Source organism: Nannobrachium achirus, assembly GCF_963921795.1.
Source record: "Nannobrachium achirus genome assembly, chromosome: 11".
NCBI classification, from domain to species: domain Eukaryota; kingdom Metazoa; phylum Chordata; class Actinopteri; order Myctophiformes; family Myctophidae; genus Nannobrachium; species Nannobrachium achirus.
The window spans coordinates 7,433,897-7,450,290 of record NC_137820.1 but is presented as its reverse complement, the minus strand read 5'-3'; the positions used below and the strand labels follow the sequence as shown (position 1 = coordinate 7,450,290).

The window sequence follows — 16,394 nt, the reverse complement described above, 5'->3', positions numbered from 1 at the left end:
TGTATTCAATTATATCTCGCTATACTGTACCCGTTGATGTAGCGGGACTTAATTGCCTATGTTTGCTTTGGGCGATTGTGAAGTCATTAAGCCGCGCCTGGACAGATAAACTGAGTTTTCTTATAATTTATCTCCAGATCGCGTTTTTTTACCGGGTTCTAACTAAACAGAGGATCTTCACGGTAGCAATGTTTCTCCTCTGAGTGAAAAAAAGACAAAAATAAAAAAGTAAAGTTTCAAAACACTTCTGTGGGTCCTTCAATATAGGGGAAATCTATGTAAAACTCTGGCAGTGGCTCCATCTAGTGGTGCCAAATTGTGGATTGTGCATGGATTGTGTTAAAGACGGGTGCCGTGATTTCCCCCCCACCCTAAAACATGATCATCAGGTATTATGATTATACTTGGAGGAAGGGTTAGGGTTAAGAAAAAAAAAGAAGAAAAAAACGTAAAGACAGACAGACAGGTACCTGTCTCACAGCGTCTGTGTAACCAGGCAGAACTCAGCTGCAAGGCCAGCGAGGCGTTGGAGTGTTGGTGTCGTCCTGCCAGACCCAACACTAGGTGGTGCTGTCGAGCCTGTTCATCCAACGCATACTGGCCCAGGTCTGGACACACCCACAATGGACACTGTAGAGCGTCACAGACACTAACTCATCAGCATAACGAGGACACGCCCATAGTGGACACTGTAGACCAGTGGTTCTCAACCTTTTCAGGCCGCGACCCCCAAAATAATCATATTTTAACAGGGGACCCCCCACCATGATGAGCACTAAGAGTTGAGGCATTACATTCTGTGAAAATAGCAGATCTACATTGAGTTTAATTTCTCATTTTACAGGTATTAAAAAGTCCTTAAAATGTCACTTTAGAAATGTGCAGATACCCTCTATGCACTTTAGCTTTATTCAGACACTACTTCATTAACATAATGAGGACTCACCCACAACAGGGAGGACAGACCAGGCATTGACACTAAGGCTTGCCCACCTGCCCCCGGCAGGTAAATAAAACGTCAGGGCAGGTGAAGTTGGCTTTCAGGTTGCCCGACAGGGCAAGTGCTTGTTTGAGAGGGGACACAAATGTCTATTACGCAACACAAGATATCTGTCTAAACACCTGAACGTGGCCAGTGTGCTGTGTCTTCTGGTCTGTGGAATGTAAAATAAGAGCTCTATTTACCTATAATGTGCTGTCTTTACTGTTGCTACATTTAAAAATATAAAATAACAAGTGTGAAACTATAGACATATTCAATCATAGCTAAAATATTTGGTATTTGGATTTGGAGGTATTGAGGTATGACATTTTATCGCACAGCCCCAGAAAGTAAAGAAATAAGTGTTAAATTGAGCGGTAATTAAAATCGTACCTATCATTTTATAATGGACGATTTACTTTTAGGGCAAGTCGGCATTACCTTCGGGCAAGTAGAACATGACATGTACTTGCCCGAGGGGCAAGTGCCTCTGAGACCTTAGTGTCAACCCCTGCAGACCATAGGTCATTAACATAGTGAGGACGCACAGTACCTCATTATACAATGAGGACACACCCACAATGGACATTGTAGAGCACTGGTTCCTAAACACTGGATCCGGTACCCATGTGATGTGTGGGTCGTGGACATATTTTTTATGGGTCCCTTAATTTTTTGTTTCCTACATTTTGTTTTAGTCATTATTATTTCAAAACAATAAAAAAAAAATCAGCTAAGGTAACTTTTCATGAAAAAAAAAATGCAATGATTTTTTTCTAAGTAATTCCATTAATAAATAAAATAAGAAACAGAAGACAATCCCTAAATTAGAAAACAAATGTTTAAGAAGTAATGAACATAGGCGTTCTACATGCTCACCACGTTGTGAGCTTGTAGGTCTGCTGTTTTCACTAGTTTGGGTCCCGGGCAGACATCTAATTTCTCTTTTGGGTCACGGGCTAAAAGGTCCCCAAAGGTCCTGCGTTGTGAGCATGTAGATCGGCTATTTTCACAAGTTCTGCCTCTAATATTTGACAATTTGGCCAACGTTTAATTTGTCATTTCAGAGGGATTAAAAAGTCCTTAAATTGTCACTTTAGAAATGTGCAGATACCCTCTATACACTTAAACTTTATGTTTGTTTGTTTACTGTGAGAAAGCAATGTTGCACATTAAGTTAATCATCTGGGGACCCCCCCAAAATAATTTGGGTCCCGACCCACAGGTTGAGAACCGTTGCTGTAGAGGACAGACAGTACTACAATTACATTTAATTGAATTAATTAATTAATTAATTAATTAAATAATTAATTAATGAGTATGTGTGTGTGTGTGTGTGTGAGTGAGTGAGTGAGTGAGTGCCTGTGTGCCTGAAAATGTGAGAATGTGTTTGTGTATGTGTATGTGTGTGAGAGTGCGTGTGCATGTGTGTGCGTGCATGCGTGTGTGTGTGTGTGTGTGTGTGTGTGTGTGTGTGTGTGTGCGTGTGTGCGTGTGTGTGTCTGTGTGTGTGTGTATGTGTGTGTGTGTGTGTGTGCACACATACATGTACGTCTCTGGCTCGCTCTCTCAGGACGTTCATGGAGCTTTCCGTCTGTTTGACAGTGAAGGCTGGAACTCCTGGCTGAAAACACAACCTTTATTACTTTTAAAAGGTTAAGTCACTTTTTTTTTTACTGTGAAATGACATACACACACACACACACACACACACTTACATTCACAAAGTTCTTTTGTTTTTTGTAAAAAAAAAAAAAAAAGATCTGGTCCAATTTATGTTACATTTGATGTTATAGCAGGGTATGATGTAGGAGGGGCTTGTGATCATAGGCTTATGATTATTCTTCTTCGTGTCCTTTATTTTGGGTAAGCTCAAGACAATGTCCCATGTATCCCTGCGGTTGCACGTGACCGTTGGCAGCCAATAGCATGTCTTTGGTAACATTAAAACAATGATGGCGGCACCCATACAACGGCCAAAAAAGCTTCATTTGCACAGCATAGAAACCAATGGCTTTCCACTGTCCATATTTGTTTACAGTCTATGGCTGTTGTGCAGACGTCTATTATGTTTTATCCTATGTCGACCTGAGCCCAGCACCAGCACTTGGAAACGATGTGCGCATCACCTTGTTCTTTTAACTGGAACATTACCTTGAAGATGCCTCCTTTCTGCCAGGCGATCTTTTCTATGGTGTCTCCAAGGATCTGAGTGTGATCGATGCCCAGGGACGAGATGCCACACACCCATGGTCGCCTGCAACGCAACACTTCAATGACTACTAGGGCTGTAACAATTATTACATAATTGTCTAATCGCAATTATTTGACATAATCCCAATTATTTGATGTAATCCCAATTATTTGACATAATCCCAATTATTTTGTCGTAATACATGAAAAAAATCATATATGATGAATTAGCGCGACCTTGCCCTTTTGGGCGAGTTCGAAAGGACGAGGTTGTATGTCGCCCTGAGGCGTTTTACTAGTTTATATGAGGATAAATGTGCGCGACTGTAAAAATGAAACAGAAGTGGGGAGGAGGATTCACATCCACACTCTGGCTTCTCATGCCAGGTACTCATCATAAGACTTGTCGTTGCCCCAGAATCGCAGGAGACAACGGTCTGGCCACGCAAGACAAACAGGATACACCTCAAGGACACCATGTACCATACAGGAAACACTTAGATGACTACGGTACATTCACTTGCTTCCAGATTAAGTAGTTTTGCTGGATGCAGGCTCCCTTCCCTAAAACACCCTGGACAGCGCTCCGTACGTCCCAGCCTCTTCTCCCTTCCCTTAAACACCCTGGACAACGCCACAGTGGTGTCCAACCGGACTTAAACCGGGATATTTAATGACATGGTCAAGGTAGTCAAAGGTTTGTGCGGTACAAAGATATCTGGGTTGTAAGGCCAGATATCTTGGGAACTGAATATGACTGAATGGTCTTGAAGGTAGAATCCTGGATAGGTCTGTGTCCGTTGTCCAGTGTCCAATGTCCGGTTGTCCAGTGTCAGATGTCCTGTGTCCTATTGTCCAGTGTCCGATGTCCTGTGTCCTATTGTCCAGTGTCCGATGTCCTGTGTCCTGTGTCCTATTGTCCAGTGTCCGATGTCCTGTGTCCTGTGTCCTATTGTCCAGTGTCCGATGTCCTGTGTCCTGTGTCCTATTGTCCAGTGTCTGACGTCCCATGTCCTGTTGTACAGTGTCAGGTGTCCTGAGAAGGGTCCTGTTGGGAGATCCTGGGGAGCGCGGTTGGATCTCGCCTTGCCCGGAGAATGCAGGCCCTTCGCTGAGTGGGTCGAGTCATTCCTGTGATGTCAGAGTGACTCAGCTATATCCATATCAGGAGTCTGTGATGTCAGACGTGGAGGTTCAGCCAGCTCCATATATGGAGATCTATGTGATGATATTAATCTCTATACATGGGAATCCATGTGTTATACCAACTTAGAGGGTAACAAGCCAGAGGATGTGGAAAGCCTTCGTAACAATGATCTTACCGTATAATGTTAGTACAGTCATAGGCACCCCCGATGCCCACTTCAATGACAGCTACATCCACCTGTTAATATAAACATATTTATATAAATACTTCAATGACAGCTACATCCACCTGAATATAAATATATTAACATTAAAGGCAAGGACTTTAACATGTTAATTTCAATTAATTCATTACAGAAAAAAAAAACATCACATCAAAACAATTTACGCATTTTAATCATACTTATTTTTGCACCGCTGGGTACTCTTATTCTGAAGAGACTGACCACCGGACATCTTAGATTTGCCAGCAGAACACAAAAAAAAAAAAAAGGAATCTGACAAAGCGTGGACAAAAGCATGGTTGCAAACTCAATAAAATGTATTATTTGACTCAAAACTAAAAACAAAATAAAGTATTTCCATGTTTACAGACGGCTGAAAGTATTCCACAAGTGTTGCACTGGGTGTCCCCCCCAGCGCAACACGGGTCGCCCTGGAAAACAAGGAAGTGCTGATCAAATACAATCCATTTTCTGATACTGCGTCGTCTATTTCTCGCTTCAAATATTTTTAAAAACATTCTTGAGAGCAACGTTTAGTTGTAAATGACGCTGTGTGTTTGTTTACATGGCTGACATGTTGGATACGGCACTAAATCCACGCAGTGCAGCCTGAATGCAGCAGGTGCACTGAGCCGTTGATTAGGCAGCGGTGAATTATAAAGCGGCGCGGTCATTGTACGCCTATAATTCACCGCTGATTTCAGTGCTTGACCAATCAGAGTCAAGCACCAAATGGACCTTTATGGGTATGTAACTCAGAGAGTGCAGTCCTTAACATACCTTCTCTTTGAGGAAGACGTGGAAGGCCATGATGGTGAGGAACCTGAAGTAAGCAGGCATGCTGCCTCCATGAGCCTCCTGTAGGGGGCGGTAGACACACCACGACATTGAAAAACAAAAAAAAACAAAACCTAAGTCGGTGTTAGGTAGTCTGACGGACAGTTTGAGGATACAATGGACAGGGGCGTCACAAGGGGGGGGGGGGGGGGGGGGGAGTGGGACTAAGTCACTAGGGCCCAAGGTGGAGGGGGCAGATATACAAGGGCAGATATACAAGCTCACTTGTAGATCTGCTATTTTTGAAAAGTCGTGAAAACGTGTGCAAATCTTTGTATATATGTATTTTTTAATCAAACGTTTGTAACTGAAAATTTTCTTCTGGGGGGTCCCTGGAACTAAATATTTTTAGATGGGGGTCCATGACCAAATACATGTCATTGTGAGGGTCCTTCACATGAAAATGTTTGAGCACCACTGACACAGAAACATAGGTTAAAAAAAAAAAAAAACCTTAGAAAGATTTAGAAGACACTTATAGAATCAGGTGAAAATAGTCAACGACTTGCACAAATCTTCAAGATTTTTCAAAAATAGCAGATCTACAAGCTGTGTATATCTGCTATTTTGTTATAGTTAAAGCATAAAATAATGTGTAATAATGCGTATAGGCCTAAATAGGTTAATAATTTACAATACATTAGTTCAAACTGTATATAAAACCCACTCACAGACAGACACCGAATTATTTAATAAAAAAATAAAAAAAGGTTGAAATACGGAGAGGAGGTTTTGCGATTGACACTAACAATATATTAAATTAAAATAAATTAAATGCTGCAATTAAGGTATGGAGTGAGGGCACTTTTATAGACAGGCAAAAGGGCTTTGGTGTGTGTGTGTGTGTGTGTGTGTGTGTGTGTGTGTGTCCCCTTTTAGAATTTAGCAACTCTTTCCAGAAAACTCTGGAAGTAGCAGATCTACAAGCTGCAAGCTTTTTCCCCCCCTCTGGTCAGGTTGGTCCATGGCCAAATACATCACAGGAGGCATCCACTGTATAATCTGTCTCAGGCCTTAATGGTTAAACCAATGCCTCAGGTCTTAATGGGTTAATCAGTCACACGGGACATGCAGGGTCTGTCATTGAGTCCCCATGACCTCCCCATAACCTACCTCCACAACTAGAGCCAACCCAGGACAAAGTGACTATGGGAGACAACCCGGAGACAAACTGACTCTATAGACCATATTCACACCGCGGCCATCTTGGATCCCATGACTTCCTGGGATAGCAGCCTGCATTACAAACCATTGTGAACAATGGAGCGATGGTCCCAAAATATGAGTTCTATTCAACCAATTTCTTTTTACCAAATTGACAAATGGGCAGATGACAACATCATGAGAAAGTAGTCGCCAGCACTCAAGGAATATCCTTTTTATATGTTTTTATTTACCTCAATGCATGGACAGTATACGGACGCGTTTCGGCCCTTCGGCCTTCCTCAGCGTTTGGCATTCATGCAACGCTTGCTACAGTATCTGTGCAGACTAGTGCTTGCTCTGCCATCATATAGTTAATATTACTGTATCGTGATTTTTGCATATTAACACTTCCCCAGCCGGCCCAGAATGGCTTGTTGTGGACTAGCCGGAAATTTCTATCATTGTATTATGATCTGAGACATAATATTATGATTATAAACATTAGCGCACTCCCTCTCCCCCTCCCCCGGCGCTGCCGTTTAGTTTTGGTTTTTGATCCCCCGGTCGTGAACTCACCATAAATATCTTGATTTCCATTGGCATAGAGTGGGGATTTTGGCCGAGTCGTCTTCCCCCCGTGGCACTTTGCGTGTGTGATCCGTGCACATCGCGGTAAACGAATGTAATCCCGTCGATATGAAGACCCCGTGACAACTTTGATCTGGTCGAAAACATCCCAGAGATGCGCTATGCTAACGCTTCCTCCTCCAATGAAAGTGCACGGAAAATTTGGTATAGTGAAGGGATAGTGACCAGAAGCACTTCCGGTTCATGTGCAGAGAAGAATGATGCAATTGGTTAGACGGTTGGTGAGACAGAGAAGGGGTAGCGATCGTTTTTTTCCCCGATCATTATCACTTATTTCATTTTGAACACTTTCATAGCCGGCCAAAATGTGTGTTAGTTGGATTAGCCGGAGATTTTTTTTTCTTCAGGAATATACCTTATGATCCGAGACAGCATTCATGTTAAAAGACTATCAGAGAGACGCAACGAGACGCCATTAGATTCAGCACATCATCGTCTGTTTTGGAGTACTCACCAATAAAGTTGCACGGCTGTCCATTGTCCTACAGTGGGGGTTTTGGAGGAGGAGACTAATGACCTAGTCCGGAAAATTACGGTCGGCTAATTCGAGTACAGATGATGTCCGGTATATTACGGTTTTAATATTAAGTGGCTCCACGTGAGTGGGGAAGGGTTAATCAGGAACAATCTAACAACAAATAGTTAATATGATGGTGGAGCAAGCACTGCACAGATAGCAAGTCTTTGTACACAGTAAGGTTGCAACCTAACTTACCTTGAATATTGTTATCATGGATGTAATCAATCTACAGTAGCCCTTCTATTTAATCATTTTGGGGATGTTGATGTTGTCATCTGCCCATTTGTCAATTTGGTAAAAAGAAATTGGTTGAATAGAACTCATATTTTGGGACCATTGCTCCATTGTTCACAATGGTTAATAATGCAGGCTGCTATCCCAGGAAGTCATGTGATCCAAGATAGCCGCAGTGTGAACTAGAAGAAGTGCTCTTCCGAGCACAGGTCTCCACCAGCCACGCGTCCTGGTGGTGGTATAATAGGCCAATGTAAAAAGGGTGGCATGTGTTCTTCAACAATCTTAGGCCTTTCATGGTGCCACCATGAGGCTGATTTGAACATTTTGTAGTGTAATTTCTTCCTTGGCCTTTTGCGAATGTGCGTGCACAATGTCATTACAATTGCACGCTGTTTGATTTGAGGCATTTTGTTTGAAACGGATCAATCCTACAAAGTTTGGAGGCCAATCTTAGCCAATCAGGATGGAATATTTAATACAGGACAGATCCGTCTTGATCATATGACTGTAGAGATACTGTGTACTGATTTGTGTTCATTTTGGGTAAAATCGGAAGGAGTAATATCCAAAAATGTGTCTTACATAAGTCGGCCTCCAGGTGGCGCTATAAAAGGCTGATGTGAAAAATGCAAGGAAAGGGTTTTTCCTTGGCCTATAGGGAGTGCGCTTACAAAGTTTGAAACTGATCGGTGGAGTTATAGGTAAAACCACGAATTGGCCTGTTATAGCGCCACCATGAGGCTGATTTAAAAAATAATTGAAGTGGCATTTCTTCCTCAACCTAGTGGCAACGTGTGTGCAGGATGTCTTGTTAATTGCACTCTTCGTTTGTGATTAGAGGCATTTTGTCCAAAACTGACCAATCTTACAAACTTTGAAAGCCAATCTCAGCCAATCAGGATGGAATATGGACAATCAGAGAAATCCATGTCGATCACATGACTGTAGAGATACTGTCTACCGATTTGCGTGATTTTTGGACAAAATCTGTGGGAGTACTGGCCAAAAGGTAGTTTTGCACAAATTGGCCACCTGGTGGCGCTAGAACAGGCCCATGTGAAAAATGTGGGGCAGAGGTTCTGAATTGGCATCCAGGGAGTGCGCTTACAATGTTTGAAACTGATCGGTTGAGTTATAGGTAAAACCACGAATCGGCCTGTTATAGCGCCACCATGAGGGCCATTTGAAAAATTTGGGGCAGAGGTTCTGAATTGGCATCCAGGGAGTGTGTGTGCTCATTTTGGCAGCGACCGGGCCAACGTCGCCGGAGATTAGCTGTACACAAACTTGGAGGACGAATCGGCCTGTTATAGCGCCACCATAAGGGCCATTTGAAAACTTTGGGGCAGAGGTTCTGAATTGGCATCCAGGGAGTGTGTGTGCTCATTTTGGCAGCGACCGGGCCAACGTCGCCGGAGATTAGCTGTACACAAACTGGGAGGACGAATCGGCCTGTTATAGTGCCACCATGAGGGCCATTTGAAAAATTTGGGGCAGAGGTCCTGAATTGGCATCCAGGGAGTGTGTGTGCTCATTTTGGCAGCGACCAGGCCAACGGCGCCGGAGATTAGCTGTACACAAACTTGGAGGACGAATCGGCCTGTTATAGCGCCACCATGAGGGCCATTTGAAAAATTTGGGGCAGAGGTTCTGAATTGGCATCCAGGGAGTGTGTGTGCTCATTTTGGCAGCGACCGGGCCAACGTCGCCGGAGATTAGCTGTACACAAACTGGGAGGACGAATCGGCCTGTTATAGTGCCACCATGAGGGCCATTTGAAAAATTTGGGGCAGAGGTCCTGAATTGGCATCCAGGGAGTGTGTGTGCTCATTTTGGCAGCGACCAGGCCAACGGCGCCGGAGATTAGCAGTACACAAACCCGGAGGACGGACGGACGCACGGACGGACGGACGGACGGACGGACAGGGGCGAAAACATACTCTCCCCCTGCCTTCGGCTGGTGGAGACAATAAGGTCTATGGGAGCCAACCCAAGACAAACTGACACTATGGGAGCCAACCAGGCATGTGCACACATAGACATCAAAGGGGGCTTGAGCCCCTGCCATTTATCCCTCTGAAAAAAGTGCCCTCTCCAGACCATGAATGCAGTTTTTACTATGGTGAAAGCAACACAAATTCAAGAGAATTGCCTTGTCCAAGCTCTCAGTATAGTGTGGTATCAAGAAGGCCTACCGAAAATAGCCGACCTCCAAGCTCACAACGCGTCGCAGCGCGACACATTGTGAGCTTGGAGGTCTGCTATTTTTAATATTTCCACCAAAAGGCCCTTTTAGAAATGTCAGCCCCTGCCTCTCCAACATTCTCTGCACGTCCCTGGAGCCAACCCAGGACAAACTGACACTATGGGATGTACTGTGGTATATAATATAATTATTTTGGGGGTCACAGCCAACATCACATGACCTAGCTCTGGTCCATAGGGTTAGAAGGAGTTTTCCTTAATGCTATGGGACTTTTGTTCCTTTCCCCCACACTGTACTGTACTGTACAAGGACGGACAGTCAAAACAAGTTGTATTATTAGTTAGAATACTTCACAGACCCTTTCAAACGAGAGGGCCCTTGTTAACCACTAATTAACAACAATGCACGCGCATTTGAAGATGAAAACAACATGGATGCAACACTGCTCCGTCGCATCCACATGAAACACAGCGTTAATCATGCGGACAGCTGGACACGTTACAACGTTACCTTCCCTGCTTCATCTCTCTCTCAGCTAAGGGGTCCCTGCTCCTGCTTCATCTACTGTATCTCTTTCTCAGCTAAGGGGTCCCTGCTTCATCTCTCTCATCAGATAGGGGGTCCCTGCTTCATCTCACTCTCTCTCAGATAAGGGGTCCAGGGGTCTTCAACAGGGGGTCCACCAGGGGGCCTCATCAGCTTCAGCGTCTATATCAGGGGTCTCCAAGGTGTCTCAGCCAACTGACCCCTTAAAACACTCCACCAACTGAAGATCTACCAGCAAGCAACCTGTCGTTGTGCGACACGTGGGGAGCTTGCAGATCGGCCGCTGCCACAAGCGTATAAATGGGAACAATGCGTGACTAACGTGGCTAAATGTCAGTGAGATTTAATAACGCCCATGTGTTGCAGAGACCAGATTAACAGAGGTCAAAATAAAAACCTCCACCGCCCGCCCGCCCGCCCGCCCGCCCGCCCGCCCGCCCGCCAGTCAGTCAGTCAGTCAGTCAGTCAGTCAGTCAGTCAGTCAGTCAGTCAGTCAGTCAGTCAGTCAGTCAGTCCGTCACGTCACGTCACGTCAGTCTGTCAGTCCGTCACGTCACGTCACGTCACGTCACACTTTTGCCCTACTCATATGTCTGCCATCGTTTCCCCTATCCATGTGACATTTTCCACACAATGCCAATCCACAAACTCCACCCTTCCAGGGACCCCCGCAGCTCCAGGGACCCCCGGGGACCCCCGCCAAAAAACTAATTTATGGACACGGCTCCTACAATTTGTGCCCTAAAATCACGCAAATCGGTACACGGTATGTCTACACTCATGTCTTCAACATGGATCTGTCCCATATAGCGCCACCTTCAGGCCGATTTTTTAAAACACATTTTTTTGACCTAAAATCACGCTGCGACCTGGCGGGCGCTTATCTCCCGATTAGGGAGTCTTACTGGTGTTAAGAGTTAAACAGTGCTAAAGGTCTTACTGGTGTTAAGAGTTAAACAGTGCTAAAGGTCTTACTGGTGTTAAGAGTTAAACAGTGCTAAAGGTCTTACTGGTGTTAAGAGTTAGGCGCTCTACAGACGGACAGCGGTTGCCGCCGGGGCTCCCGCTTGGATCTGCGAGGACCGCGCCGCGGTGATACACAAACACACTCGCTCTTTGAGTAAACGCTGCGCGGTATTTCACAAAGATGAACACAATCCATCTCTCACCGCCCGCGTACACATGCACAAACGAGCACGCTCGCGGGGATTTTCACGGGACTGCGCCCGCTCGCCTCGCCGCCTCTAAACTTCGCTGCGCGGACGAAATAGCCGCCCGCCTCTCATTGAAAATGAATTACTAGCAGGCGGTGACCGCGTACCGTCTGGAATCCCCTTTAAACAGTGCTAAAGGTCAATTCACCGCACATTCTCAAAAGAGAGATCTACAGGATCACACGATACAAACTAGAAATGATGTTCCTACGAAACAGTGTGGGCTCGCATGGAACACCATGTATGGGCACTAGAGGTTCGCGGCCCTTTGGGCCGCTCACATCTAGAGTCCACGCCCGCTTTTTTTTTTTTTTTAATTAAAAAAAAAAGTAAAAAAAAAATGTTTTAAAAAAAAAAAATTATTTTATTTTTATTTTTTTTTTAAATAAAAAGTTTTTTGAATAAAAAAAAGTTTTGGCCTAATTGTGTTATTATTGTTACTATAATAGGCCTGGCAATGTTTTATTTTCATTATTTCAATGTTTTCATTTTAGCAACACACACACACACACACACACACACACACACACACACACACACACACACACACACACACACACACACACACACACACACACACACACACACACAGACAGACAGACAGACAGTATCTTGCTGTGAACTCTAGAGGTGAGTGGCCCGAAGGGCTGCAAACTTCTTGTAAGATACAGGCTCTCGGCTAGCTAGCTACAGGCTCTCGGCTAGCTAGCCCAGTAACAGTGGATTCTAGTTTGTTAATTCCAGAAGAAAAGCTTGGTTGCTAGTTGGCTATTTCTTCCCTATTCCTACTTGTCTTGAGAGCAGAGCACAGAGAGGAGGGGAGGTAGCAGAATGCAGGCTCTCGCTGCTGCGCGCCCGTTGTTGTATGGGCTGGTGTAGGGTTACAGATCCATGGGCTGGGCGGACGTTAAAGGACCTACACCATGAATTTTCACTTTTTCTATTTTAAAACCTTTTTTTGGGGTCCCACTGGCACCTTCTATCCTCACAAAGTCCTATTTCTGAACATTGTGTCTTTCTCTGGTTTTGGGAAGACAGAGATGAAAAGCTTTCCACGGGTTCTCAGAACAGTGCTGTTCTGAGAGTTGATCCGTGTGACGTCACACGGATTCCCGTTTTTTTTTTTCAGAGTCAAACATTTTTTTTTTCAAAACATTTTTTTTCAAAAAAAAATTTTTTCAAAACATTTTTTTTTTTCAAATTTTTTTTTTTCAAAACTTTTTTTTTTCAAAAAAATTTTTTTTTTCAAATTTGTTTTTCAAAAAACTTTTTTTTCTCAAACATTTTTTTTCAAAACATTTTTTTTTTTTTTTTACTTTTTTTTATACATAAATACAATGCAGGTGGGGTTGATTGTCTAATGTAGATTAACTTTCTGTAATGTCTGGTCTAGCAACGGTCGCCCTGTGTCATTTGACAGTAGGCCTATAACATACAACATAGGCCTACAGTAGGCTATAATCAGAGCTGCAACATTATCCTATTTTTGTATTGGCCCAATATTAACATTATTTGTTGTCAACGTGGGGTCCGGGGAGGAGTGAAGAGCAGGGGAGGGGGGAGGGGTGGAAAAACCCCACTAGATGCGCCCCTGAGCAAACAGAGGCCGTTTTGGTATTGCAGCTGGAGAGCCTCATTATAGTAGAGCTAGAACAAACAAAAAGAATGGTCAGAGTGTTTGTTGAGGGTTAAAACCTGTCTAAGACTCAATTTTGAGCATATATTTATACAAAAAATATAGTTTTAAAAGCATGGTGTAGGCCCTTTAAGATCCCCTGGACTGGCCGTACCGTAACCGTGACAATAGGACGTTATAGCCAATTGGAGTGCTGCATTTGGTAAAGATCTACCCTTTGGTTGCACCTCATCTGTTATAAAGTCTTCTGTACTGCCGTTGTACTGTCGATGAGAGTAGGTAACGTAATAGGTTATGTCATTTTTTAGGAGAACCTAATATTATATAAATAATGAAGATAACAATGAAGATTGAGGCCTGGGATTATTGAATGCTTTAAATTTAGGCCTAGAATTATTGAATGCTTTAACCAGTGAGAAATAGCAGATCTACAAGCTCGCAGCGCGGCACCAAGTGCCGTAGATCTGCTATTTTTGAAAAAGTTGTGAAAATGTGTGCAAATCTTTGAATACATGTGTTTTCAAAGTGAACGTTTGTAACTCAAATTTTGCTTCTGGGTGGTCCCTGGAACTAAATATTTTGAGTTGGGGGTCCGTGGCCAAATAAATATAATTTTGGGGGTCCTTCACATGAAAAGGTTTGAGGACCACTGGCTGGCCAGATTGCTGACATAGAAACATAGGTTTTACAAAAAACCTTAGAAGGATTCAAAAAGACACTTATAGAATCGGGTCAAAATTCTAATTTTCACGATTTTTCAAAAATAGCTGATCTACAAGCTCGCAGTGCGGCACTCGGTGCCACGCTGTGAGCTTGTATATCTGCTATTTTTCAATAGTTAAAGCATATAAAATAGTAATACGCAATATGTAAATGCTGACGAGATACTCTCACCACAGAGTGCTCGTATGGCTATGTATGGAAGACATGCAGTAATATCCTACTACAGATTATTAACTTAAAGGTGATACACCATGCATTTAAAAAGTATTTATGTCATATTGTTTATGTCCCTTTGGCCTTTGGCCTGAACTGCGCCTTTTGGCCCCCCCCCCCCCAGCCTGTTTTGAGAACCCGTGGGATGCTTTTAACCTCCACCTTCCCAAAACCAGAGAAAGACACAACGCCTGAAATGGGACTTTGTGAGGATAGAAGGTGCTAGTGGGACCGCAAAAAAAGGTTTTAAAATAGGAAAAGTGAATTTTCATGGTGTATCACCTTTAATGTGGAACATTGTTTTCTCTCTCAACAGCAAACAATCCCACACACAGTTTAAGTGTATCGAGAGGGTATCTGCACATTTCTAAAGTGAACATTTAAGGACTCTTTAATACCAAAAATGACACGTTAAACAGTGGCCAAATTGTCAAATAATAAAGTCAGAAATTGTGAAAATAGCAGATCTACATGAGAGGAAAATATGATTATTTTCGGGGTCGAGGCCTGAAAAGGTTGAGAACCACTGTTCTACGGTGTTGTAGCCTTATCGATCACTAGAAAAACATCCATCTTGAGCAGGGGTCTTCAACAGGGGGTACGGGACCCCTAGGGGGTGCCCAGAGTTACTACAGGGGGTCCTCCAAATCTTTGAGTGATAGAAACCTTTTTTTTCTCCTTTTTATATTAACCACTTGAACCCTAGCGTCCATATTCTGAGAACTTTAGCCAAAACATTCCAGATCTGCAAGGCGTTGAGAGCTTGTAGATCGGCCATTTTTGGCAAAGAGCTTTGGTGTAGAGGGAAACAAGAGCAGACTACAGAGTGAAAGGTCAAGTTTATTAAGTATTGACGGTTCAAGTGGTTAAATATCTGAAAACACAAATTGACATGAATCCAAAATACACTGATGATTGTGCTGTCAAACAATGAAACTATGAAGAGGTTAAAATTAGAGATGTTACCGATCAATCGGCAATGGATCGGATCGGGCCGATCAAAGCGTGATCGGCGATAATCGGTGGTCTAGATCAAAAGGTAAATTCACCGATCCAATCCGATCGGTGCATCTGATCAACCAGCCGTTCAGTATGCCCACTTGAGGCCATTTTGGGGTATTGATTTCCACAGTGCTGAAGGAATAATTTGTTACTGCTATGATAATAAATAAATAGTAATGCTGGTAAATAACTATAAGGCAAATATATAAATGAATTCATGAGTGAATTAATTAATTAAAGTTAAAACATTAACATTTAGAAAATATAAATAATATATAAATAATAACTTGATCGGATCGGTGATTGATCGGTATCGGGTTCCAAAAAACCTGATCGGACCATCCCTAGTTAAAATTGCTAAATACAAGGCACAAATACTTAGTTTCCATACAACTGACTATTTGCATTGCAAAACAATAAGATACCGACTATTTGCATTGTAAAAAAATACGATACGATTACAGAGCCAAATTTGCTTTTGCATATCGATATTGTAGATCACTGCAAATTAAAAACGATTTTCTCTATTCAATTACTATAACGTTATACCCCTACTTGGTTGCGCTCGGGTGCTGCTCTGAAAATAGTAGATCAACAAGCTCACAATGCTACAGTATCAATGCTCACAACTGGCATACAGGATGCATGTCACAATGTGTGACTAATGTGCAGAAATGCCAGTGAGACGATGAGCATTTCAGAATACACCGACTGCCATGTGTTGCAAATTATCTGTCTTTCAAAATAACAGCGTGAAAGGTCATGTCTCTCTGTGGTCATCAGCTGCAAACATTCTAAAAAAAGAAGAAAAAAAATAACTCACAGGTGAGCTTGTACATCGTTTATTTTCAACATGGAACCAAGTGTACTAGCAGCCATTTCAACATCCCACCAGAATTCAGGGGGTTCCACACTACGCGC

At 43.1% G+C, this 16,394-nt stretch overlaps 1 protein-coding gene across 1 annotated transcript in view; it reads right to left on the bottom strand.

The window, feature by feature from the left end:
- LOC308293499 (folylpolyglutamate synthase, mitochondrial-like) overlaps positions 1-16,394 on the bottom strand; it is a 47,099-nt gene that overhangs the window by 9,902 nt on the left and 20,803 nt on the right. The window contains exons 7-11 of the mRNA XM_080736062.1: positions 5,326-5,403; positions 4,498-4,559; positions 3,137-3,239; positions 2,529-2,606; positions 471-630 (exon numbers count right to left, since the gene is read on the bottom strand). Coding sequence (XP_080592188.1) covers positions 471-630; positions 2,529-2,606; positions 3,137-3,239; positions 4,498-4,559; positions 5,326-5,403 — 481 coding nt within the window. The remainder of the gene's footprint in view (positions 1-470; positions 631-2,528; positions 2,607-3,136; positions 3,240-4,497; positions 4,560-5,325; positions 5,404-16,394) is intronic.